This window comes from Canis lupus, chromosome 26 (assembly GCF_048164855.1).
Source record: "Canis lupus baileyi chromosome 26, mCanLup2.hap1, whole genome shotgun sequence".
NCBI lineage: Eukaryota > Metazoa > Chordata > Mammalia > Carnivora > Canidae > Canis > Canis lupus.
Genome location: NC_132863.1, coordinates 35830911 through 35856963, shown reverse-complemented (window position 1 = coordinate 35856963; position 26053 = coordinate 35830911). Strand labels below are relative to the sequence as shown.

Sequence of the window (26053 nt, the reverse complement as noted above, 5' to 3'; positions counted from 1 at the left end):
GAAGAGTGGAGACTGGTCTGGAGGGGCAAACTGAGAAAACACGGCAGGGAAGGTTTAGACCAAATCAGAATTTATAATTTAGTGGTCCCCAGGTCTGCATCCAGCCCACAGTCAGGTTTTTTTGGCCGCCTTTCATGAGTTTTAAATTATTAACTGACTGCTAATATTTTTAAATTCAGAAAACCTCACCTTAAAACCTAGATTTGCGGGGCACTCGAGTGGCTCAGTGGTTGAACGTCTGCCTTCGGGTCAGATTGTAATCCCAGGGTCCTGGGATTGAGGCCCACATCAGGTTCCCCACAGGGAGCCTGCTTCTCCCTCTGCCTATGTCTCTGGCTCTCTCTGGCTCTCGTGAATAAATAAATAAAATTTTAAAAAATTAAAATAAAAGTTGAATAAAAATGTTATTAAAATAAATTTCACTTTTTTATGCGGCTACTAGAAAATGTTTAATTATACACGCGGCTCGCGCTCTGTTTCTATTGGATAGCATTGGCTATTAGGTAAGATTTTAGCCACCTGTCCGTATTCTCAGGCTGAGTGGGTGGTGGCAATATTCCATGCCCACAGGTGTCCCAACAATGCAGTGACTCCAATGTTCTATGGACCTCTGATGCTGATTCTAGATCTGAAGGCTTACCACTTCCTCTTCCTATTCTGTCTTATGGTTCTGAATCCTTCACCCAGAAATTCCCCTCAACAACGCTGATTCTATTTTGGATGATTCAGAAGACCCTTCCGGATGCTGTGGGATTTGGAGCCAGGCCAGCTTTATGTAGGCAGAAGTGACTGCCTACATGTGCTGAGAGAAGTCAAAAATATCTTTTGCCCCTTCCTTCCCTCTGCCACCAAACCCCTAAGTCTTACACATTCACCGAGGCCTTCAGGAAATAACCAAAATGGTCCTTAAACAATAGCTACCTGGTGTCAGTCCAGAAACCGGGCAAATGCTGGTGTCTGCCAGGAGCACTCCCCTCTGACGGGCACAAAGCCCTGAAGTTCCCCATGCGTTGGGGACCCTGGCCAGGGATTCTGGCCCAGCGGGCATCACAAAAGCCTGTATAATCAGGTCCGAGAGACATGGGGCTCACTTAGGCAGAGCTGTCAGCCCAGGTTGGAGAAAGTAGGGCAGGAGCATTTATCTATTTACTGGGAACTCTACATACGTTACTCCATAGAATCAAACAATCCTGAGAAGTAGGTACTAGCATTCCCATGAGAGCAGAGTCCGTACAAGTTCTCAGGACAGTGTCTTGTCCAAGGTCACACAGCACAGTAAGTGACAAAGTTGGCGTTCAAATACAGATCTACTATCCCTAGCCCAGAGCCCCTGCAGTTCAGAGGGACAGCTAGACAAAGACAGCTCCCTGCACCAGCCCTTCTGAGGCTTCCTGCAGGGGTTGTTAGTAGGCGGCCCTCATGCTGGCTTTGGCCCACAGACCTGTTAAGATGGGCCTAAACAATAGTCCTTTTTTTTTTTTTTTTTTTAATGCTGGCTTTAAAAACTTGGAGACTTTTACATAAAAATGAGAATGACTGGCATCTTTGGAAAAATTGGAAAATCTAATAATATTGGACCTCTTTTCAAAGGACTTCACCCCTCAACTGGAGCAGAGTTGAAGCTGTTCTTTCTGAAAGGGCCTATGCCCTCCCGGCAGTTCACACTGTTTCCATCTGGTCTGCTTTGCTTCTTACCTTGGCTGGCTTGCCCCTGCTGGTGCTGGGGTTTCCTGCTCCCCATCTACATGGGGTCCTCAGTTCTCTGCAGACTTGGTACCTGGCCTGGTTTCCTGGAGGGGCTTGTGATCTGGGTAGGGGGTCAGGCCCTCCAAGGGCCACAGGTGTCCCATTCAATTGTGTGACCATGAGAATGTCACTTCCTCTAACTGGGCCATAGAATACCCTCCTTCAGGCCTGAGCAAGTGACCCAAGCAACACGTCCTTACAAGGGAAAAGGATGGGGAGTCTGGAACACCACCTAGGTGTGTCCTTCCTTACTGGCACATCCTACAGGGTGGAGACCTGGGGGCACAGAGGAAGGCTTCCCAACGAGGCAGCCTACTGGCAGTGATAGAGCACAGACATGCGGGGGGCAAGGTGTCTGCTTCCAGATGGGGGTTGGCTTTCCAACCAGCCCAGAAGTGTACCTGCCAGGCAATGACTGCACCTGAGTGCGCACGCAGGGACCTCGCACTTATTAAGTGACTACTGTTTTCAGTGCTAGATGCATCTGAAGGTAGCAGGAGTCTTGTGAACACTTCCCTCCACACCAGTAGAGCACAGTGGCTGACAGTAGACTCTGGAGCAGGACCATTGGCTATAAATGATGGCTCTACCTCTTACTAGCTGAGTGGCTTGGTTAAAGGACTTAGTTCTCTGGGTCTCGGTTTTCTGAACTGAGGAATGGAAATAACAATACCTACCACAAAGGGTTGTTGGAAATAAGGATTCAGGGGATTCATTTTTTCTTTTATTTCTTAATTTTTTTAAAGATTTATTTACTTATTCATGAGAGACAGAGAGAGACAGAGACAGAGACATAGGCAGAGGGAGAAGCAGACTCTTCGCAGGAGCCCAATGCAGGACTTAATCCCGGATCCCGGAATCACTACCTGAGCCTAAGACAGCCACCCAGCTGCTGAACCACGCAGGCTTCCCGGGAATTCTTTTTTTTTTTTTTAAGATTTTATTTATTTATTCATGAGAGACACAGAGCGAGACAGAGACAGGCAGAGGGAGAAGCAGGCTCCCTGCAGGGAGCCCAATACAGGACCTAATCCCAAGATCCTGGGATCATGGCCTGAGCCCAAGGCAGATGCTCAACCACTGAGCCCCCCGGGGTGCCCCCAGGATTTAGGGAATTCAAATAGAACTCTTGAGAAGTGCCTGATACTTAGCCCGTGATCAATAAATGTTAATTGTTATCATCCTTCCTCTTTTATTTTATTTTTTTTCATCCTTCCTCTCTTTTAAGAGGAGGAAACTGATGGGCTCATCTGCTCAAGGCCACACAGAGAAGGAGGGACAGAGCTGTGATTAGAAGCCAGGTCCGCATCAGGCTAAAGACAGAAAGCCAGCTGGAGAGGAGACCAGAGCCACTATGCTTGAAAGAGTCTCGGCAGAGGTCCAGTTGTCTCCCAGAGTAGCAGGAAAGCGGGTTCCCCCCACTCGGAGCTGGGAATCAGGCTCCTCTCCGAGCAAGGGGAAGCCCAGACGACTTCTAGTCCTGGCACTACCACTAATGAGCCTCAGTTCCTTCCTCTGTGAAATGGGAGCAGTTTTACCTTCCTGCTATAAGGATCACAGATAACTGCTGGGAATAGGCTCCTTCCTCCCACACCTTCCACCCACCCCTGCCTCCAGGAAGAGGAGGAGGAAGCTTGCCCAACCCCCTGGGAGGTGGGCCCAAGCGACCAGGAGGGCTTAATTAAAAACCAAAAAGCAGAAGCAACAGGAGTTCCCGAGTTCTGAGTTCTAGAGAATATAATTCCTCCCGCTTCCTCTCCACCTGCTGCCACCGCCTCAGCCTTGCCTGCCCTGATCTGGACCCACGGCTATTCAGGAAGCATGAGGGCCCTCTGGGAGACAGCTGAGTACCTTGCCAGGACCTGGTAGGTCTGGGGACCCTGGACACTGGGACTACAGGTGAGGAAACAGTCTGCTCAGGCACGATGGGTATGAGCTTAGGTCTCAAGCTCTGGCATTCCCTGGCTGTGGGACCTTGGGTGAACTCCACCTCTTTGAGCCTCAGTTTCCATATCTGTCAAGGAGCATAGTAACAATGTCTACAGGGAGCTGTAAGAAATAAATGAGAAAATGCACGCCCAGGGCCTGCCGTCCTGCTGGGCTGGGGGGTGGGGTGGGGCTCTGGACAGATGGCAAGTGCTTTCCTCCTCATTCCCAACACTCCCTCGGGCCTTGGCCTCCAGAACAACTTAGAGCTGGCTTCCCTTCCCATACCATCTGCATTATTCGCTATTTTTTCAACAGTTACCGCATTCTGAATACTCATCACACAATAGGAGGAGGCTTAGTCCTAAATTAAAATGCCCTGGCGGGAGGGGCCAGAAAGGCCATAATTCATCATCTTCCACTGGTGAGCACTGCAAGTGGGTCCTTAGTGCTGCCGGCTTGTGTAGCATTTCTCTGATTCGTTGACTCTTCCACCCTCTCCTTCCTCTTCGAGCTCCTGCTGCCTCCTCCAGCGTGCCTTCCATCAACGCTGACCTGGCTTTCCTGCCACCCTGGGCAGATAGAAGCAATCATACGACAAATATTTAGGGAGCACCGGCTCTATGCCAGACAGTATTCTAGGCCCTTGGACCAAGGGCACTTGGGTGGCTCAGTGATTGAGCCTCTGCCTTTGGCTCAGGGTGTGATCCTGGGGTCCTAGGATCGAGTCCCACATCAGGATCCAAACAGGTTATCCCTCTGCCTATGTTTCCCCCCCCCTCTCTGTGTCTCTCACAAATAAATAATCTAAAAAGAAGAAGAAGGAGGAAGAAGAAGAAGAAGAAGAAGAAGAAGAAGAAGAAGAAGAAGAAGAGGAGGAGGAGGAGGAGGAGGAGGAGGAGGAGGAAGGAGGAGGAGGAGGAAGGAGGAGGAGGAGGAGGAGGAGGAGGAGGAGGAGGAGGAGGAGAAAAGAAACTCAACCAAAGTCACACGGATGGTGGTGGATGGTGAAGTGGGGATTTGAACCCAGGCCCTTAACCACTGCTCTGTTGTGTGTCAGAGGAACTGAGAGATCGGCGCCCATCCTCTACCTGTCACCCGTCCCAGCCTTTGTGCTGTCAACCTTACCCAGGGCTGTCCCCACCACCATCACTGCAGAAAAGATCGCTCCAGAGGGCCTCCGCTTCATCCACACCCCCCTCTTGATTGGCTCGGCCATCTGCAAACCTGTTAGAGTCTCTCACATCTTGGTCCCATTCCCACCATCAGCTTTGGCACCTTTCTGCACACCTTTCCCGCAAACAGGCCTCGGCGTGCTCGTGTCTCACGTCCTACTTCTTCTGGTCTCTTCTGGGCTCCCTCTAGTTAGTCAGGTTTTGGCCCAAGATGCCACCAAGCTACTACCCTTTTGGGCACTCACCAGGGACCTCCACGTGGCTAAATCCAAAGGCCATTGCTCAGTGCTCAGCCTTACTGACTGATCCGCAGCACTTGACATATGTGGTCACTCCCCTCTTCTTGGAACACTTGACTCGCTTGGTTCCCCAGCACCACATCACCTAGTTCCTCAGCCTCTTTCTTGACCCCCCAGCTGCCAACACATGCTCCTGAGGAGTCTCCTCCTGCCACATGGCTTTAAGTATCATGTGTAAATCAATGACTTTACAGGTCACTTATTTCCCATCTTGGACGACACCTGGGTGTTCTCAGTTCCTCAGGCACCAAACCCCATTGTCATCCCTAACCTCCCTCTTCCTCTCACTCCCACAGCCAATCAGACTGCCAGTTGTGTTGGCTTCTCCAATAGAACATACCCAGAACCCAACCTCTTCTCACTAATTCCTCTGCCATCATTCTTTAATACAGGCTCTAGGAGGGCAGGGACTCTTGTCTGTTCCATTCATCCCTGTTTCTCCAGTGCTGAGCCTAAAGTGGTTGTTTCATAAATACAAGGATAACAGAGTAGAAAAGCTACTGAATAGTAGAAGAGACCCCGAAGGAATGTCCAAGAGTTGTCCTTGGTTGGTCCAAGCTAACCAAGATGGTGAATTCAAGTGAAACTGTATCTCTCTCTCTCTCCCCATTTTTGTCTCTTTCTTCTTCTCTCTCATCTGTGCTTCTCTCTCCACGACTCTTTCATTCCCCAGGGCGAGGTGTCCCGGCAAAACTGGAAGTATGGACGCAGGCAGCCCAGGCATCCATCCTCACATCCCCAAGATCTGGACTCTTCCCCGACAAGTCCAGTGAGGATAATCCTAGGGCAGCTCTGACTAGGGGTCAGCTGGGGTCCTGTGGGTTTGGGGTGAGTTGCTGGAATTGGCCCACAGGGGAAGACTGCCCAACACTGTGGCCAAAGGGGGGGAGCCTGTCAGCAATGGAAGGTTTCAAGGATCAGGGGCATTGGGTTGACATCCAACCCCTCATCCTCCTGAGAGTGCCCCCCTCCCCTGTGTCCTTGGTGCAGGTGGAGTTTCTGGCAGCTAGGGCTCTCCAAGGCCCTTGGCCCACTGCAAGCTGCCTGGGTCGCCTTCTCTCAGCCTGTCCCAACCAGCTGCAGCCAGCTGCTGACCCAGCTCCTCCTGTGCGGTTCCCTGGCTGTCGCCGCTGCCGGTCTGACGCGCCACTGGCTGGTGTCCTCGCTGCTTTATCCCCCGGGACCCTCAGCCACGGTGGCCACTGTGTGTGGCCTCCTGGTCTTCCTGGTGCTGGGCTCGGTGCCCCCCGCCCGCTGTCTGTTCGCACTCAGCGTCCCCAGCCTGGGCACGGAGCAGGGCCGCCGCCTGCTCCTGTCCTGGAGTGCTGCCACCCTGGGTGCCGCCGTGGTGCCCAACGTCTTGGCCAACGTGGGCGCGGCCGGGCAGGTGCTGAGATGTGTCACAGAGGGCTCCCTGGAAAGTCTGCTCAACACCACTCAGCAGCTGCACGCGGCGTCCAGGGCCCTGGGCCCCACCGGCCAAGCGGGCAGCCGGGCCTTGACGCTGCAGGCCCCGGGCAACGGTTCTGCGTTCCGGCTCCACGTGCTCAGGGCCACTCAGCAGGTGCTGGAGGACTTCTCTGGCCTGGAGTCCCTGGCCCAGGGGGCAGTGCTCGGGGCCCAGCAGGTGGTCACAGGGCTCTTTACGCTGGGCCTCCTGGTGGACTCGGGCCGGTACCTCCATCGCTACCTGACTGACCTGCAGTTTGACAATATCTACGCCACACGGCAGCTGCTTTGGCAGCTGCAAGAGGCCCAGGCCATGCACCTGGTGGCCTCCCCACCAGCCTGGCTGCTCTGGGCAGCCCGGCCGAAGCTGTCCCCGGGGGAGCTGCTGTGTTGTCTCCTGAGGCTGGGGCTGCTCACCCTGCTCCTGATGGCCACAGCTGTGACGGTGGCCACAGACCACGTGGCCTTTCTCCTGGCTCAGGCCGCCGTGGACTGGGCCCAGAAGCTGCCCACAGTGCCCATCACGCTCACGGTCAAGTACGATGTAAGTGCGGTGACGGGAAGAGGGGACTGGAGTGGCTTCCTGGTAGGAAGAGGCGGGGTGTGTTAACCACTTGATTTGCAATTGAATTTCATTAGCTTTCAGGTCCCAGCCCTTAGAAAAGCTATGGGACCCTGGGGCATTTGCAGAGAGACTCCTTTGATTTCCACCCCAGCCCAAAACAGTGGGTTCAATCCTCACTCCTGGGGCAGATGAGGATATAGATACCCAACGACTTGAAAATAATTGGACCCCCCCCCCCGCAAGTTACTCTTTTCCTGAGTGGCAAGGTGTCCAAGCTTCATTTTCCTCACTTGTACAAGCTGGATCAATCCTCCTCACCCTGCTTGGTTATTGTGAGTCTTAACATGTGGTCATCTGTATAAGTACCTGGTGAATTATTCTGATGTTAAAAGAGAATAAGGAGATCCCTGGGTGGCTTAGCGATTTAGCGCCTACCTTCGGCCCAGGGCCTGATCCTGGAGTCTCCGGATCAAGTCCCACGTCGGGCTCCCTGCATGGAGCCTGCTTCTCCCTCTGCCTTTGTCTCTGCCTCTCTCTCTCTCTGTGTGTCTCTCATAAATAAATCAATAAAATCTTAAAAAAAAAAAAAAAAAAGAGAGAGAGAATGAGAATAAAATACCTCCGTTAGCCCCCTGCACTGAGCCCAGCAGAGAAGTCAGCCCTGGGCAGAACCAGGATCCAATTCAAAAAGTCTGACTCCAGAGTCAAATGGTTAACCTCTGACCTCACTGCCTCCCTACACCTGCTCCAACATACCGCAAGGGAAATGTAGAGCCTAATTCTTAGGATGTTGGGACCCGCCTTGGCTGGGACTGACCCCCTGGGTTGGCAACCTCATTATGTGACCTCAGGCTTCCCATCTCTTCAGAGAGGCTCATTCTGGACTCAACCTCATAGGATCATGAGTATTTGTTGGAAAAGACATCTAAAGTATTCACGAAGGGCTTAGCAAAGAATAAATGCCCATAGTACCCATTTGTTTTCTCTAAAGCATTCCGTTCAGAACCTAGTAATAAAGATAGCATTTGTACAGCGCTTTTTGTTGGTCAGAAAGCCTGCTTCAGACTCCTGATCTCATCATCTGATGCTCCTCAGTCCCCAGGCAGGAGGCTGTGTTACTTCTGGGCCCATCTTGCAGAGGAGGGCAAGCCGCCGCCAAGTGGTGGGTGTCCAGGAATGGCTGGGTGTCTGTTGATGCGCTTTTTATTCCTCTTTGAAGGCCACGTACACGGTCCTGGGCTTCGTCCCCTTCCTCTTCAACCAGCCCCCTCCGGAGAGCCCCTTCCTCTCCACTCACAACTCCTTGCAGTGGGAGCTCCGCTTCACCTCCCCGGGCTGCCCGCTGCTGCCCGCCCAGCGCCCCCGCACCGCCGCCCCCCTGGTGGCCGGGGCCCTGCAGCTGGCGGCTTGTGCCACGGTCCTGCTGGAGACCTACGCCCGGCGCCTGCGGCACACCATCGCCGCTTCCTTCTTCTCGGCCCAGGAGGCCAGGAGGGTCCGCCACCTTCATGCCCGGCTCCAGCGCAGATACGACGGGCATGGAGGCCAGCGGCCGCCCCCGGGGCCCCCCTCCTGCTCCCGACCCCCGGGCCTGCCAGGCCTGCCAGCACCCACCCAGCACGGATAGCCAGGCCTACGCGTGCTGGATGCTGCGAAGAACAGAGGGTGCGAGGGCCGAGGGGAGGCGCCTGGGAGCCGCACAGACCTTGGTCCTCCTGCTGCCCTGCTGTGTGACCTTGGGTAGATTGCTTCACCTCTCTGAGCCTCAGTTTCCACGACTGCATAATAATAACCCATGTGACCTACTTTCCACCTGGGGATGTGGGAGAGAAGGAATTCGATATTGGGCATAAAAGACTTCAAGAAGCAGTAAAACCCTTGGCACAGTGAAGACCAGAAAGTGTGGAGACAGCTCGAGGTTCCTCCCAGCCAGTTGGGGGGTCAACCAAGGCTCTCCTCTGTATCCACTGCTTTCCCTGGTAGACGGAAACTTCACATGGCGAATGCCTCTAAACGCTCCTACAACTTATTTATATGTCCCCCGAATCCTCCTTAGATTTAGCGATCTAAAATTTTCTTGATTTTATAAACAAGGTATTTATTAAATCCTAAATTAAGGTATGTTAACACTTTTTGTTTCAAATTCCTTTGGGGATTTCATCCGGGGTTGCCAGGGTTGAGCAAATATAAATACACGACACCCGGTTCCATTTGAATTTCAGATAAATAACAAATATGGCTTTAGTATAAGTACCTTCTTGGGGCATTCTTATTCCTAAACATACTGATACCAAACCTGTATTTGTAGCTTATCTGAAATTCAAATGGGACTGAGTAACCCATATTTTATCTGGCAACTGCATCCTCATTGAAATTCTAGGAAAAGGGGGATCCCTGGGTGGCTAAGTGGTTTAGTGCCTCCCTTTGGTCCAGGGCGTGATCCTGGAGTCCTGGGATCGACAGGCACGGAGGCCAGCGGCTGCCCCCGGGGACTCCTTCCTGCTCCCAACGCCTGGGCCTGCCAGCCTGGGTAAGAGGTAAGGACCCTGGTAAGAGGGTCCTGGGACCCCCTTTCATCGGGCTCCCTGCAAGGTGCCTGCTTCTCCCTCTGCCTGTGTCTCTACCTCTCTCTCTGTGTCTCTCATGAATAAATAAATAAAATCTTAAAAAAAAAAAATTCTAGGAAAACCCCAGTTCTCTCCTCTGTGGGCTTGGTATTCTCTGTTCCCTCTAGATCATTCTCTGCCCTTTTCTATTCCAGAAATTTGTACCTCCGTGCATTGAATCACCCTGGCCCCTCTGGCCGATGACTTCTAATTGGGCTTGGCCAGTGGGAGATGCTAGCAGGTGATCCAAAGCAGGAGAGGAGAGAGATGTTGGGTTTGGTGTTCCTGCGGCCCTCTGGGCTACTTGGCAGATGCCAGATTCCATCACTGGCAGCCACAGCTCCTCTCTGGCTGGGCGGCCCCTCATGGTGGCGTAGATGCCCCTGGGTTCTGGAAGGGTACGGCTTCCACAGGTGCTGGTCTCTGAGAGCCTCACCATCCTTCCTTTTACCAAGTTCCCACCTCTGTCCCTTCATTAAACTCTCTTTCCTTTCCCATTTAAGACTATCATCTCTTTCCTGCCAGGACCCTGACTGATGATGTGGCCTGGGTCGCAAAGCCCTGCTCAAGCCAACCTCTCCCTCTCTTACTCTACCCGGCTGCATGGGCTCAAACTCCTCAGACACACTAGGGTGGTTTGCACCTCGGGGCAATGCGCTTGCTGTTCCCACATCCTGGAACACACTTCCTTCAAGTCTTGGCATGGAGAAGCTTCTTTGCATCCTTCGGGGATTAGCTCAAACGTCACCTTCTCAGAGAAGCCTTCCCTGACCACTCCACCTAATATTGTCCCATCCCAGCCAGTTTCACTCCATCACAGGAGTGGACAAGCTACAATCTGTGAGCCAAATCTGGCCTGCTGGCTGGTTTTGTGAACAGGATTGTACTGGAACACTGCCACACCCATTAGTTTAAGTATTGTTTCTGGCTGCTTCTGTTCTCATGGCAGATTTGAGTAGTGGAGACAGGGACTGCGTGGCCCACAAAAATCTGAAATATTGACCTTCTGGATCTTTAACTAAAATGTTTGCTGACCCCTGATCTATCATATCAAATTGTTTTCTCACCTCTATAAACACCCTTATCAGTATCCTTTATTTGATATTAGCTTGCGTATGTATTCATAGATTTAGCTCTTTGTTACCTGCCGTGTGTTTCATATCATCCTCGCAAGAATGTAAACTCCAGACTATGTGTCTGGTCCTCCCTGCTATTTCCAGTTCCTGAGGCAGTGCCTGGTACAGAATAAACACTCAGTAAAAATCAGTTCAATGGCCAGGTATCTGGAGGTAGGATTGTGCGCTCTCCTTTCTCTGCTCCTTCCTGAAGATTTGGGGCTTGCAGAAAGGAATGGTTAGGTACTGGAAGCAGCTTGCTTTGGGCCAAATAAGTGGCCAAAGGGAAAGATACAAAGCAGGAAGAGATATATTCCCAGTCAAGTGTTTCAACTTACACAGCCAGTGCAGTGTGAGTCACCAGCTGCTCAGACCTGAGCCACACTCCAGGCACTTCACCCCCTCCTAGAAGGTGTTTGTGCTCATCCCTGAGGGCCATCTTTGACCTCACCCGAAACCCAGTTCCATCCCAGCTTCCTTTCCCACAAAGCTGCCTTGTGGGTTGTATAGGCAGTGACTCACCCACACGTTTTTTTAAATTGCACAAGTAACACGTGAATCCTTGTCCTTATGAAAATTAGAGCAGTACAGATAATAATAGCTGGTGTTTGTTGGGTGCTTATGATGCACTGGGGGTGTGCTGGGAGTGGGACTGAGATGCCCACAATTGGTCTCGGGAGCTGGTGGGGGCTGGCTCTAGCACACCATTAGATATGTCCAAAACTCTGTAAAAAGCTTTATGTATACCATCTTAAAACTAAATAGATGGTGGTATTATTCTTCTCCTTTTAGAGGCGAATAAATTGAGGTTCAGAGAGGTTAAGTGTTTTGCCCAAAGTCATACAGCTAATAAGCTACAGAGTCAGAACTTTAATCCAGGTGGTCTGGCTTTCAGAACCTATGACCTTAACAAATAAGAGTGACGACGTCTCCTTTGACCACCACACACATTTCTGCCTCCCTACCCCACAGGCACAACCGCCATTACCAGTTGGGTGGGTACCATTCGGATATTTTTCTACACGTGTAGGTATATGCAGATAGAACATAGGAATGCATACCATTGTGTGTCGTTCTCGATGGCACGATGTGATATGTGTAGTTCTACAGCCTGTCTTTTCACTCAGCAGTACGTCTCCGCCCTACCTCATTCTTTCTAATTATTGGATGGCATTGATATGTCATGAGTTGTTTAGCATTTCCCTTTGGTTGATGTTTAGGTAGTTTCCAACTTTTGTTATTGTAAACAACGCTGCAATGGACATCCTTGGCTGTCCCTCCTTGTGTACATCAGAGAGCTTCCTTGACTAGATGTAGAACTTTCTAAATTACATGGGAACTTACTTATTAACTTATCTATGAGGTTGTAGCTTTTTAGGTGCATGTTAGCTGGTATGACAGACAGACATCCAAGATGGTCCACCAATGACCTCACATTGTGGAATTCATACCCTTGTGTGATTCTTCCCCTTGAACTTGCTTCCAGCTAAGAGAATATGGTACAAATGGTGGGGTATCATTTCTGTGATCAGGTTTCCCAAGACTGCGACATCCATCTTGCTAGTGGGCTCACTATCTTGCCATCTTCTCGGCTTGCATGCTTTGATAAAGCAAGCTGCCATGCTGGAGAGGCCCACAGAGAAGGATCTGAAGGTCCCCTCTGGCAATAGCCAGCTTGGAACTGAGGTTTTCAGCCCAAGGGCCTCAATTCTGACAACAGCCTTCTAAGTGAGAAGAGCCTTGGGTCTTCAGGTGAGGCTACAACCACGGCCCATACCTTGACTGCAGCCCTGAACTTCAGAGACACTGAAGCAGAGGACCCAGAGGCTCCATATCCAGACTCCTGCTCCACAAAAACTGTGAGATAAGAAATGTGTGTAGTTTTAAGCCACTTCATTTGTGGCAATTTGTTACACAGCAATCCTGCTGGGAAGAAGCCAAGCCTGAGATAGGGTTTTAAGTATGATTTACTTGGGAGGTGATCCTAGGGAGCACCAGTAGGGATGTGGAGAAGCTAGAGAAGACAGGGAAAGAAGCTGATTCGGGTGCATCAGTAAACAGATTATCGTTGCTGTGGAACTTCTGGAAGTTGGTGAAGAAGGTGCCTCAGAGTCCCCTCCACCCTCACCCTGAGGAAGTCTGGGTATTTATCCTCTGCTGTCAGCTCCCACGGGCTGAGGGCTGCTCCTTGCCTCGGCGCCTCCAGCCTGCCTTCTTCTTGGGCTGAGGGGAAACTCCTTCAGGAACTGTCACAGGTGTTCACAGTGAGACACCAGCCACCTGTATGGGAAGTCCTAGTGTGGAGGGGATACAAGTGGGGGGACAGCATCTTCTCCTCCAGATATACTGGAAAGAACAGACAACTGGAGGTCAGAAAAATCTAGGTTTCCATTCTGATTCCACCACTTTGTAGCTGTGTGACACTAAACAAATTACTAAGCCTCCCTCAACCTCATTTTTCTTTGCCTTTCAATGGGGATAACAGAACTTTCCATGTGAGAGAAGCATGGTAAGAAGCATCTAGCTCCATTTTTACACGTACTTGGTTTTCAACATTTCATTCACGTACTCAACCAGTATTTATTGAGCACGTACTACATGCCAAGCCCTGTGCTAGGCTCTGGTCTGTACAGTGGTGAAAGGGACATATGAGCTGCTCATGGAGCTGACATTCTAAAAATGAGTTAATGAATAAACAAGATAATTTCATGTAGAGATGGGGTGGTCACTGGAGATCTCTCTGAGGAGATGTGATTTGATTTGAGACCTGAAGGATGAGCAGGAGCCAAGCATACAAAGAGAAAGAGAAGGAACATTCCAGGCCAGAGAAATTACAAGTGCAAAGGCACTGAGGAAGGGACAAATTTGATATTTTTGAGGGACAGAAAAGAGGATGGAGAGGTCGTTAGACCATTTCTCTGAGGCCGTGGCTCTTTTCTGGAATCCATCACCAGATTACCTGTTGGGTGCCAGGTCTAAAAGGACAGAAAAAACTGAAGATTAATTCCAGCCCTGTTGACAATCCCACATTTGGCCTTGGGATCCTTTTACTCTTTGGTCTAGAGATTGAAAAACACATGGCTGGAACCTCTGTGTGGTGGTGCTGCTCCCCCCTTCTATCCCAAGAGCTCTCTGAGGCAGGCAAAAGGATCATTATTATGGCCATTTTACAGATGAGAAACCTGAAGTTCAGAGAGGATTATCGGATTTTCCCTGAGTCATAAATATTAATGTTGGCCTTTCTCCTACCCAAGGAAGATTCCACAACTTCAAAGAAGAGAGATGGGGAAAGAGGAGTGCTAACTTCCCTTGACCCCGGGGTCAGGGCTGTCAAAGGCCTTGGAAACTTGGCGGTATCGAACGCCCTCTGCTGGCTGCCACAGGCCCAGCCTGGGGGATGAGCGCCGGAAGAGGAAGCTTCCAAGTATGGAAAAGGCCACATTCCCTGCTGCCCACCTGGAAATGCCAATATGACCCTGGAAAGGAGTTCAAGTCCTGAGTTCCAATCCCCACTCTAGCACTTGCTGGCTCCAAAACAAAATATGTCTAAATTGCAAGACGAGAGTCCCTGAGTTCTAATCTCTTCTATTACACTCACCTTGTAGGGTGGGTGTTCTTGATTATCTATTGCTGGGGAGGAAACCGCCCCCAAATTTAGGGACCGGAAACAAAGATTTACTACTATCTCACACAGTTCTGTGAGTTGACTGGGCTCAGCCGGGTGGTTCTTGCATGCAGTCTCTTGTACTGGTACAGGTGGAGAGGGACGGGCTGGGGTCGTTTGAAGGCTTGACTGGCCCCTCCACTCAGTGTCTGTGGCCACAGTGCTCATTATGTGGTCTGGACAGAACAGCCCATCTTACCAGCACCTTGGGATTCTGAGAGGTGGGAAGCAGAAGCTGCCAGGACAGTTAGGGGCTGTCCCTGGAACTGGGCAGCATCACTTCCACCAAAAGAATCACAGAACCCACCCAGACTCAAGGGAGCCCACCTCTTGACTGGGAGTGGCAAGGTCTGTCTTTCTTTCTTTCTTTCTTTCTTTCTTTCTTTCTTTCTTTCTTTCTTTCTCTTTTAAGGTCATGTTTCCAAAGATCACTTGGGACATATCCCTGGAATACCCTTGGAAAACACAATCTGCTGCTGTGAAGCAGGAGAAGCCAGGTGAAGCCTTTGACTTTCAAAGAGCAAGAGACATTCTGACTTCAGCTGGGAAGAACCTTGTAGAAGACGCTGTCTATACACTTGCATTCTCCAGATGCTACTCCAGGAAGAAGGGGAAGGAGAAATGGGAATAATCTCTATAGCATGCCAATGTTACTTTGAGCCATCCAGAGCTGCATTCAAATCTCAGCTCTCTCACTGAGGACTGGGTGGCTTGGTGGCACCTCTTATCACCTCTCTGAGACTTGGTCTCTTCACTCTCCATCTGAAGGAAGTCAAGGGGGTGGAAGCCGTCTGTGAAACTGAATGCCCATGGACCCATGGCCAGTCCTCAGGGGGGCTTCCTCATGCAGTGAGAACCAGGAGAGGGAAAGAGTGTCCTCCTGGGGACAGCATTGCTACCATCTGGCTACAGAGGGCTTCTGTGTACCCCTGAATGACACCTCAGGAGGCAGCTATGGAGGTGGGCATCCAGCACCAGGTCCCAGGCACCTGGGGCCCAAGTCACCCAACCTGCTCCCTCTGGAGCTTCACCTGAGGTGTGGGGAGCAGACTTCACCTGGAAGCCCTTCCCTGAGAGTGGCATGGATCTGTGCTCCCCACCTCTTCCACCCTAGGTCGCGGGGCAGATGAGGCAAGAAAGCAGCTAGAGCACAAACTTTCAGGAGGCACTCATTCAGGGTCATGTGCATGTAGGATCTCTCTGTCTCTTTCCCTCTCTTCCTCTCCCTCTAGGACTGGTTATATAAGAATATAACCTTCCCAGAAGCCCCCCGGCAACAGCCATTCATGACTCATTAACTAGAATTAGTCACTTGCCTATTCCAGCCATATCACGGGTAAAGGGGTTGGGATTGTGAATGCTGGGCAAGATGTTTTTCAAACGGTGAGCCACCACTGTAGATCAGGAACCAAATTAACAGATTGTAACCAGTATTTCTTTAAAAACAAAAAACAAAAAAACAATAGAATAGAGAAAAAAAAACCAGCATACATTCGCTCTTAGTGAGCATAAGCATAATTTTGTAGACCTTGTTTTGGCTGTGTGTGTGTCCAGGGGTGCTATCTGAAATGTATTTTTTGTGGGTACTGGGCAAAAAAGAAAACCGGTAGCTTAAGTCAATTGTTTGGGAATTCATAATGAGCCAACAGGATGACCATTCCAGCAGCTCTGCTGACATATCACTTTCTTGGGGAGGCATCCCCTGAATTCTCTACCCCGCCCTCACCGCAGACGACGTACGGCTCTCCAATACACACTGCTGTAACACCTCCAAAACTCTTACGGCACGTATAATGATCTATTTGTTCGCTGCCCTTACTGGACCGTAAGTGCTGGGAGGCGAGGCACCAAGTCTTCTGTGTTCACAGCTGCCTCCTAGCTGAAATGCCTTCCATGGGACAGGGTCTGGCGGAGGGCTTAGTACTGCACAGATATGGTTCCCATGCCTACTTTATCCCTTGCTGTCCATGGGGCACCGTAGATCACTTCAGCTCTCTTTGTCACTCTACCTCAGTTTATTCACCTGTCAAATGGGAATCGTCATGCTCCCTCTGCCTAATTCACAGACCTGGCTATTCATTCTGACGACCCAAATCAGTCCCTACAACAAAATCGGTGAACATGGGTTAAATTATTGAATGGGTTTCGCTTCCCACTTTGATAGACTTTGCTTCCTGACAATTGCTGACAGTCTGATTCACATGAGTCCGCTATTATCTATTGTTATGTAATGACTACCCTGAACTTGGTGACATAAAGCAACAACCCATGTCTTAATGCTCATGGATTGTGTTAGGACGTTGAATGGGACAGTGGAGATGGCTTGCCTTCCTCTGTGATGTCTTGGGATTCCAGCTGGGAGTGATTCAAATGATTGGGGGCTGGAATCTGGGAGCTTCCTCACTGCCCCGTGTGATGTCTGAGCTGGGACATCGCATCTGGACTGTTGATCAAAGTGCCTCTATGTGGCTGCTTATGTGGCTTGGACTTCTTGTAGGAAGGAAGCTTTCTCTAAGGGGTACCGAGGAAGAAGCATCCCCAAAACAAGCATCCAAGAACGAGTGTTTCAGGAATCACATGCCCACAACTGGGGTCACCTGGGCTGGGCACTAAGCTAAGGAAATTGTGTACAAAGTACAAAGGCTCCAAAGCAGGCAGGTGCTTGCCATGTGCAATAGCTTTACACAAGTTTATTCTCTCACAGTTTCTGGAGGCTGGAAGTTTACAGCCTAGGTGTCAGCAAGGCCATGCTCTTCTGAGGCTGAAGGGAAGGATCAAGGCCTCGCCTCTCCCAACTTCTTCCTTGGCTTATAACTGTAGCATTCCAACCTCTGCCTCTGTCTTTGCATGGCTTTTTCCACGTGAATGTCTCCTCTGTCTGAATCTCCCTCTCCTTTCTCTTATGAAGACACCAGACATTAAATTTTCGGCCACTCTAATCCAGGATGACCTCATCTTAATTAATTATACATGCGAAGACCCTATTTCCAAATAAGGTCACTTTCTGGGGTTTGGGGTAGATGTGAACTCTGGGGGGACACTATCCGACCATCGCACCGTGTAAGCCAGATAGATGGAGGCTCTGGCTGAGGCATCATGAGTAAGAGGGAGAGGTGGGGAGGGGCCACATCATGCAGGGCATTCTAGGGAATGCCCTTGTGGAAAGGGTTTGGATTCCTTTTAAGTGCAAAAGGATGCCATTGAGTGGCTTACTTTTTTAAAAGAGATTACTTGGTACTGCATGAAGAATGAGCTGTTGAGTTAGGAGCAAGAACATAGCTAAAGACCCACTGGGAAACAATCACAGTTGTCCTATCAAGAGGATCTGGATGGAGGAAAGTGCTAGTTCAGGACATGGTGGTGAAAGGTGCATTAATTTGATGTATATTTTGGAGGTAGAATTGAGGGACTTCCTTAAGTATTGGATGTCAGCAGTGAGGGAGAGATAAATAATTCCCAAATGTTTGGTTTTAACAACAGGGTGGAGGTTTTAGCAACCAGTGCCATTACTAAGATGTCTTTGCTAAATGAGGAAGACGAGATGAGTGAGGGCCTGGGAAAATAGAGAATGCCACTTGAGATGTACTTAGCTCATTGCCAAGTACTGCCCTTTGCTGCTGGCAACTGAACAGCTCAATTAGGCAGGAGAGAGAGCTGAGCCGGCAAGCTTAGAGGGAAAGAAGCCCAAGGAGCCACTTGCATTTAATATGGCTAAAAGGATTGCTCTGGACCACACTCAGGGAGGACTGCCACCCTCTGGACTGGGGAGGAGGAACCCTGGGCTTAACTGGCATTTGATACCTTGGAAAGAGCTGAGTAAGGGATGGCTGGGGTTGGGGTGGGGACACAGAGAGTGTTGGGGTTCTGCTTCCTGCCTGGCCCCTGACTCATGACATTGGAAATCATTCCTCTCTGGACCTCTGTTTCCTCACCTATAAAATGGGACTGACAGTACCTGCCTCGCCAGGGCTGGGGGAAATAAAGATAATGAACACAGCATGGTGTTTGGCTCTGAGTAGGATGCTTTGCTATTGTTATTGCTGAAGATCCCAGAGAAGAGTATAGGGCAGAGAAGTAGCATAGTATGTGTGTGTGGGGTATACGAATGAGGACTCCATGGACACAATACTGAGCTAAAATGCTAGTAGTCCCCCTCCCCACCTTACTAACCCATGTATCTTTGAGCGAGAAATTTAACTGCTCTAGACCTCAGTTTCTTTGTCTGTAAAGTGGGGGATCTGGAAATAACTTCCCCTTTGGATGTTGTGAGCACAGAATGAATAAATACATGTAAAGCACTCAGAATATCACCAGGCAATAGCAGGTGCTTCATATACGCTGTCATCATTCATTACAAAGGCTGACAACGGGGGATGTCCTGAACCCTGGCTGTGCCCCCAAGATACTACCCTACCAAGTTCCTCATCATGCATTTCTTATCCATTTATCAGAGTTTGGGGTCATACATGAGGGGAGGGAGGGATAAACATTAACCCCTTGCCAAGGCCGAGCATAGCTAAGCACTTTGCATGGATTTTTCCTATGTCCCTCGTGTAAGCCTTCCAAGGACACTCCGAGATGAGTTCCATCATTATTATCCCATCTCACAGATGAAGAAATAATTTTTAGAGAGCATAACTGACCGCAAGCAGCAAACGATTGTACAGCTTCTACTCTATGCAGGTACAGAGTTGGAGTCTCTGGAAAGCAGCCTTTATGCTTTTTATGAAGCTCAGTGGGTCCCACCTTCAGGAAGCTTTCTCTAAGTGGAGAAAAAAGTTTTTTCCTTTCTTCAACTACCATGATGCGTCTTCTCCTTCTCCGAGGCAAACACAAAGCTAAAGATGCCTAACTGGCTTGTGCCCTGTGAACGGCAGGGTCTTTGAGATGGGAGAGATCCTTCTGGAGGCGGGGCACACCTGCCAAGAATTTCCAGATCTTCTGCAGGAGGAAGAAAGGAAAACTGGGAAAGGTTAGCAGGAGAAAGGGAAAAAGTAACAAGGAGGTGCGAGTTTAGGAGACAGGACCGACCCAAGTCTAGATGGGCAAATACCCTCCCTTTCTCCGCAGCTCTGGGCCTCGCCAACAGCAGGGCTGAGGTTTCTGCCAGTAAAACAAGATAGGATTTCTGGATTGAGTCCAGGAGCCTGCGAGGGGCCGACTCCTCCCCCACGGCCCCGCGGAGCCGCCCCCATAGACTGGGGAAAGAGGCCTGCGAGCAGGGCGCCCCATACCACGGCCGCCCTTGGCATGCGTTCCCCCCACCCCGCACCCTGCATCCCCCACTCGACCCCAAGGGCCCGGGGTGCGGTGCCAGGAGCCCGTGGCAAAGAACGCGCGCTGCACCGGGTCAACCAGAATCAGCCAAGCGGTATCAGAGGAGAGACCACGCGAACTCCGGCCGAGGAAACGAACTCTGGTCGCGGAAAGCGGAGCAAGGAGACTAGCGAGGCGGAGACCCGGCCCCACGCCCCGTGCCTCCTGCAGCGGACACCCCAGATCGGAGTCCCGAGCGCCCCGAGCCTACGGAGCGGAGGTAAGACCTGACGCCGGCTCCAGCAGCAGGTCTGTCGGGGGCGGCCTCTGGGCGCCCAGTGCGCTCCGGGAGCGCCCCGCCAGCAGCCCGCAACGCGCCCCTGCGGGGAACCGCGGCCCCGGGAAGATTGCGCGCTTCAGAGGCGTCTTGGAAACCGGCTCCTGGTCCCGATTCCTGGGAGTCCCCAGCGCTCTGCGGGGGACAGTGGGACCCTGCCCGGAGCTGGAGAAACCTGTTCCGCAGGAGGCAGCGGCCGGCACCCCACCTCCCGCCCCGAGAGCGAGAGCGAGCGTCTCCAGACCCCCGAGGGCACTGGTGCGGCCGCCCGGCCGGGTAATCGCCCCAGCTCGCCCCAGCTCGCCTTCGCCGTGCAGTGCGGCCCCGAGCGCATGGAGAACCACACCGAGCACCCCCAGCGCGCCAACGCGTCGGGCCTGGGCACCATGCCGCGGTCCCCGCTGGCTGTACAAGCGGTGACCTTGACCCTCGTGCCCTTCGTCTGCGCCATGGGCGTGGCGGGCAACGCCATGGTGGTGCTGGTGGTGCTCCGGAGCCGCCACATGGTCACACCCACCAACTGTTACCTGGTGAGCCTGGCCGCCGCGGACCTGCTGGTGCTCCTGGCGGCCGGAGTCCCCACCGTGGCCGAGGCGGCGTCCGCCCGGGTTTGGGTCTTCGGCCACGCGGGCTGCCTGGGCATCACCTACCTGCAGTACGTGGGCATCAACGCGTCCACGGGCTCCATCACCGCGTTCACGGTGGAGCGCTACCTCGCCATCTGCCACCCGCTGCGCGCCCAAACTCTGTGCACCGTGGCGCGGGCCAAGCGCATCGCGGCATCCGTGTGGCTGGGCACCGGCGCCTACTGCGTGCTCTGGCTCTTCCTGGTGGACACACGCGAGACCGCGTACGCCGACGGCGTGCAGGTGCAGTGCGGCTACCGCGTGTCGCGCTCCCTCTACCTGCCCATCTATTTCCTGGACTTCGCGCTCTTCTATGCGCTGCCCCTGGGCCTGGCCACCGTGTTCTACGTGCTCATAGCGCGCGTCCTCTTTGTGGGGCCGCTGTCTCCTGAGGACCCAGGGCACTCCGGCTCTGCGCCCCAGGGCCACCTTGCTGGCCACCAGCGCTTCTCCTCCAGAGGCAAGAGAGGTGCCCTCAGCTCCCGGAAGCAGGTGGGGACCTCGGTCTTCCTTGGGATCCCTGTGCAGAGCCAGCAGATGGATGGATGGAAGCTTGGGCCCTTTTGGAGTCAAACTCCTCAGTGTCAAGCCCTGTCGTGCCATTTAGTAGGCTTGATTTTGGAGCTATCACTTCTGTCTTTCTGAGCCTCAGTTTCCTCTTCTGTCATATGGGATAATGACAGCACCTTCCACATTGGAGTGTCCTGAGAAATGGGATTACCCATGGGAAGCCTTTAGCCCATGTGAAGCATGTCACAAACTAAATATTCAATTAAGATTGGTTATTTTTTAAAGATTATTTATTTATTAATGAGAGACACAGAGAGAGAGGGAGAGAGAGAGAGAGAGACATAGGCAGAGGGAGAAGCAGGTTCCCTGTAGGGAGCCTGATGCAGAACTCCATCCCAGGATCCCAGGATCACCACCTGTGGAAGGGAGGTGCTCAACCACTGAGCCATCCAGGTCCCCTAAGATTGGTTATTATTAAACTTTCCCAACCAGTGGCTACACCCATGGTGGTATTCTCCTAATGATGGGGAGACTAAGACCCAGAGAGGAGAAGTGACTTTCTCAAGTCCTTACCACATCTGACACTAAAGCTGCCAGCATGGACTCCAGAGCCAGTCAGCCTAGGGGGGATGGGTTGTGGTGAGGTCAGGAGAGACCCAGCACTTACAGAGCACTTACTGTGTGCCTGACATTCCTGACATTACTCTTTTGGGAGGTTGAACACCTATTTTCATGGATAAAGAAATAGGCTCAGAGTGGACAAAGGGAGTGAGAAGGTGACACATGGAGGGAAGTGGGACGAGAACCCAAGTGTCCAGACTCCTTATATCCTCCACCCACACTCCAGCAGGCAGTGTGGCTTCCCAAGGGTATTCAAGGAATACAGGTGGGAGGAGAGCTCCCCAAACCCAACTGGTCTTTATCTTCAGCCTTCCACCCACACCCTCAGCTGGCGGGGGAGGGGGGAGGACACCTAGCCCCTGCTGAGTCACTCCTGAGCCCTGGGCGTGAGGACCATCTGTGCCATCTCCCTGCCTCCCGGGGTGGGTGCACTGTTGGGGGGCCCTTCCAGCCGCCTCAAACAGCCCCTGCTTGCAGGCATGTTAGCTCAAGAATGGTTCTTAGAGGAAAGGGGGCAGGACGTAGGCTGAGCAGGTGCGGAGCATTAACTCTGGCTGTAGGCCCCACACCACCTTAGGCTCCAGACAAATGTCCCTCCTTCCCAACCACTACTTATTTACTTCTCTGTTTACCACTTTCCTGCTCAGTCTAAAAGGGCTGGGTTCAAGCTCCCACCTGGCCTATGTTTTGGGTGCAACTTCTGCTGGTGAAAATTGTATTCCAGACCTGGATCTATCCAGCCTCCAGCTTTGTTAATGTCTTGCTGTGTGGCCTTGGGTAGGTCACCTCACCTCTCTGAACCTTGATTTTCAACTCAGTAAAGTCATTATAACTATAGTGCCCTCTACCTCAGTGGATGATAGTGAATATTATGAATCTGGCACATAGTAAGTGTTCAGTATAGGGTACCTATTATTACTGTTTTGTTGGAGCATCAGTGTCTTTTTGACAGTGGGCAGTCTAAGGACTAAGCATTCTTTGATGTCCAAGAGAGCCCTTGCAGAATGCCGTGTACAACAGCAACAGGGAAGAGGCATTGAATGAAAGCCGCATGTCTAGGAGAGCAAGGTAGAGAATATTACTGCTACTAATAATAGTTAACAATTATTGGGGATTTTCTATGTGCCAGGCACTGGCCCAAGTCTTTTACAAAAGTTAGCATATTGAGTTTTTCTAATAACTCCGTGATCTATGTACTGCTACCATCTCTGTTTGACAGATGAGGAAACTGAGTCACAGAGGGGCTACCCCAGGTTACAGGACTGGTAAGAGCAGAGCCAAGATTTGAACCCAGGCAAACTGGCTCCACAGCCCACACACTGGTATCCAGTATTTATCACCCAAAGTTACTTAAAATGGAGTAGAATTAAATCTGAATTTGATAAAATCAGGAGTCAAGACTGACTAGGGAATTCCTGAGATTTCTGGTGCCTGGAGAATATTACAGCACTGAAGTTTATTGATGTAGTCAGGGTCAGGCCTCTTTGGAGAGATCACTTCTAGCACTAAAGTCCTGGACTCTGGGAAGCAATCTTACACAGGAACATTCCAGGCTAGCTTCCTCCTTGATGGGCAAGTTGTCTCAATGCAAGCTCTAGCAAGTGCACTTTTGCCACCCTAGATCTGGTCTCCGAAGGAGTCACCCAGGACTCCAGCAGCCTGAGTGTGCTGCTGTCCTCCGTATTAGTGATGTCTCTGTCTCCCATTGACCGATGCCCCTTGTGGGCTTTTCATTCTGGAACTTAAAAATGAAGCATCTTTTGAAACACCTTCCAGTGTGTACCACCTCTAGGAGGCTTTAGTCTTAGCCGTTAGGGAAGTGCTGGCCTAGGATGAAGTGGGAGGAGGGGAGGGATGGGAGGGAAGGGGGCTGGGGCAAGACTGGCTGTCCAGAGAAGACGGGAGGAAGAGTCTGGAGATCGAATTGGGGGTGGGGTGCAATGACAGCAGCACAGGTGAGCAAGTGGGTGGCCAGGGATGTTGGGGGAGAAGTTGAGAGGTGCATCCAAGCTAAACAGCTGGTTAGTGGTGCAACCAGGATCCTAACCCCGTTGTGCCTGGCTCTGAGCTCCGAGCACTTGCAGTAGTAGTCGCAGAGGTCCTGTTAGCGGCAGCCCATGTGGGGCATTTAGGGCCGGCTTGGCACTGTTCTGCGTTCCTCACCATCATTCACTGCTTCAATCCTCAAGTCTTCCTGTGATGAGGCAGTGGATTCGTGAATTTGCTGCCAGCAAGAATGATGGCCTGTCCAAGGGCTTTGGAGGTGGCTGGGGGGTGGGTGGGGGTAGGAGGTGGGATGGGGGTGTCCCTCCCTCTGTACCCCGGGAAAATGAGTTGAGCAAGGCCTGGGAGGATGCACAGCAGCTTTCTAGCTGGGAATGGGGTTGAAGGGGAGCGGGGACATGCTTGAGGGCACCTTTGGCGAAGGCCTGTGCTCTGTTGGCTTCCTCCTCTTGCAAGCCCACAGAGAGGCCCGGACCTCGGATTCTCCCTCTGCATTCGGCACCCACGCGTCCCCTTTTTCCTGTCTTACCTGGCAGGTCACCAAGATGCTGGCTGTGGTGGTGCTGGTTTTTGCTCTGCTCTGGCTGCCCTACCGCACCCTAGTGGTGGTGAATTCCTTTCTGAGCCCGCCTTACCTCAACCTTGGCTTCCTTCTCTTCTGCCGCCTTTGCGTCTACCTGAACAGCGCGGTCAACCCGGTCATCTACGCCCTGATGTCCCAGCGCTTCCGGGAGGCCTTCCACGGACTATTTCAGTGTCGGCGGGCCCCACCCCAGCTCCCGCCTCAGGAGGCCGCCTCTGTGTACTACAGTGTCATCAAAGACTCCTCCCAGATCAGATTGAGCTCCTAGAAGCAACCAGGGAGCATGATGTCCAGACAGGAAGGAGATCCTGGCACCTGAGGGCAAGACTCACTACTTCATCTCTACTGAGGGGGGAGTGGTGGAGGAGGGAGTAGTGCCCAGGACTGTTTGGTACAGGTGCACAGGTTGTGCACTGCACACAGCCCTAGGGGGGTCACCATTCACATCACAGTCGAGATTTGTATATTTAGTAAAACAATTTCCAGATTTAATAAGTATACAATCTGAGAGGGAGGCACCTCTTTATAATTTACACAAAAGCACTCTATGGCCTAATGGCAGCCTGGTGGATGAACATTTGCAGATTGAGTAGGGTAGGAGCTAGCATCAGGGTCTCTTGGGAATCTGTGCACACTCTTCATGAAAATTCAGGGAACCTTTTATTTTAAATCCTGCAGAATAAACATCAAATGCTGCCTCCCTCTGCATAGTGACATATGACTTTATTGAGACGCTGCTACATACAGGGCAAGCCTGCTGGGCAGTACAGATACTACAGAGATGATGCCAACTGGGCTCCTGTTCTTAGGAGCTCCCAGTCTAATAGGGGAGGGAAGTGAGAACACGTCCAGCATGGCACTGGAATCCTGGCTGATGTGCCTGGGGAGGCAGCCAGGTGGGTGCTGGAGACACCTGCCTTGTCTAAACAGGGCCTGAGCCCTCTGGACCTGTCGCCTGAATCCAGGTTTCTAGGACCACCAAACCTCATAGTGCAGGGAAGGAGGAATATAAAATGACTGCTGGAACCAGCCTTACCTAGAGGCAGGGTCTCCATGTTTTCATTGAAGGGAATCTGAAACATCCCCCTCCTAAAAAAAATCCCCCCACCCACCCTCTGTTGGTGTTTATTTGAAGTTTGTTAAGCATTGTCTTTCCTGGATATGCACATTTCCTTGGGAGAAGGAGTTAACTGAGTCCCTGAAACTTCAATGTGGATGGCAAGTTCTTAAAAGCTTTCCCTCTAAAAAAGATTTAAGGTACCAAAGGATCTAGAACAAGGTAGCATTGACAGGTAGGGAGACAGGGCAGAGAGAGAAATGAGGTGGGACAGACAGGGGGTTTTCTGGGTAGCCCCACCCACCCTAGGATCTTGGCAAAGCATTGTTAGGGCAAGAGACCACTGTTAGGGAGACCCCTGTGGGGTCTCCACTTGTTGGGCTCAGTAGAAATTCAGAGACATTCTCATGGAACAGGTTAAGGTAAGGTTTATTGTGTAGGTAGTAAAGTTCTTTGAGGGTCGGAGAGAAAAGAAAATGTGCAGGTTCCCCATCCCACCATTTTCCCACGGAAA

At 51.5% G+C, this 26053-nt stretch overlaps 2 protein-coding genes across 2 annotated transcripts; both read left to right on the top strand.

Annotated features, from left to right (window-relative positions):
* Window positions 1–3453: 3453 nt before the first annotated feature.
* OCSTAMP (osteoclast stimulatory transmembrane protein) lies at window positions 3454–9776 on the top strand. The gene is given in 5 exon segments (XM_072799768.1): window positions 3454–3611; window positions 5820–5915; window positions 6137–7139; window positions 8380–8735; window positions 8737–9776. Coding segments are annotated over 5 exon segments (1776 nt in total). The 5' UTR covers window positions 3454–3567; the 3' UTR covers window positions 9014–9776.
* Window positions 9777–19741: 9965 nt separating this feature from the next.
* On the top strand, window positions 19742–25931 carry LOC140618570 (thyrotropin-releasing hormone receptor-like). Its single transcript, XM_072801312.1, has 2 exons — window positions 19742–21256; window positions 24436–25931. The coding sequence occupies exons 1-2, from the start codon at window positions 20471–20473 to the stop codon at window positions 24748–24750; spliced, it is 1101 nt and encodes a 366-aa protein (XP_072657413.1). The 5' UTR covers window positions 19742–20470; the 3' UTR covers window positions 24751–25931.
* Window positions 25932–26053: the final 122 nt, after the last annotated feature.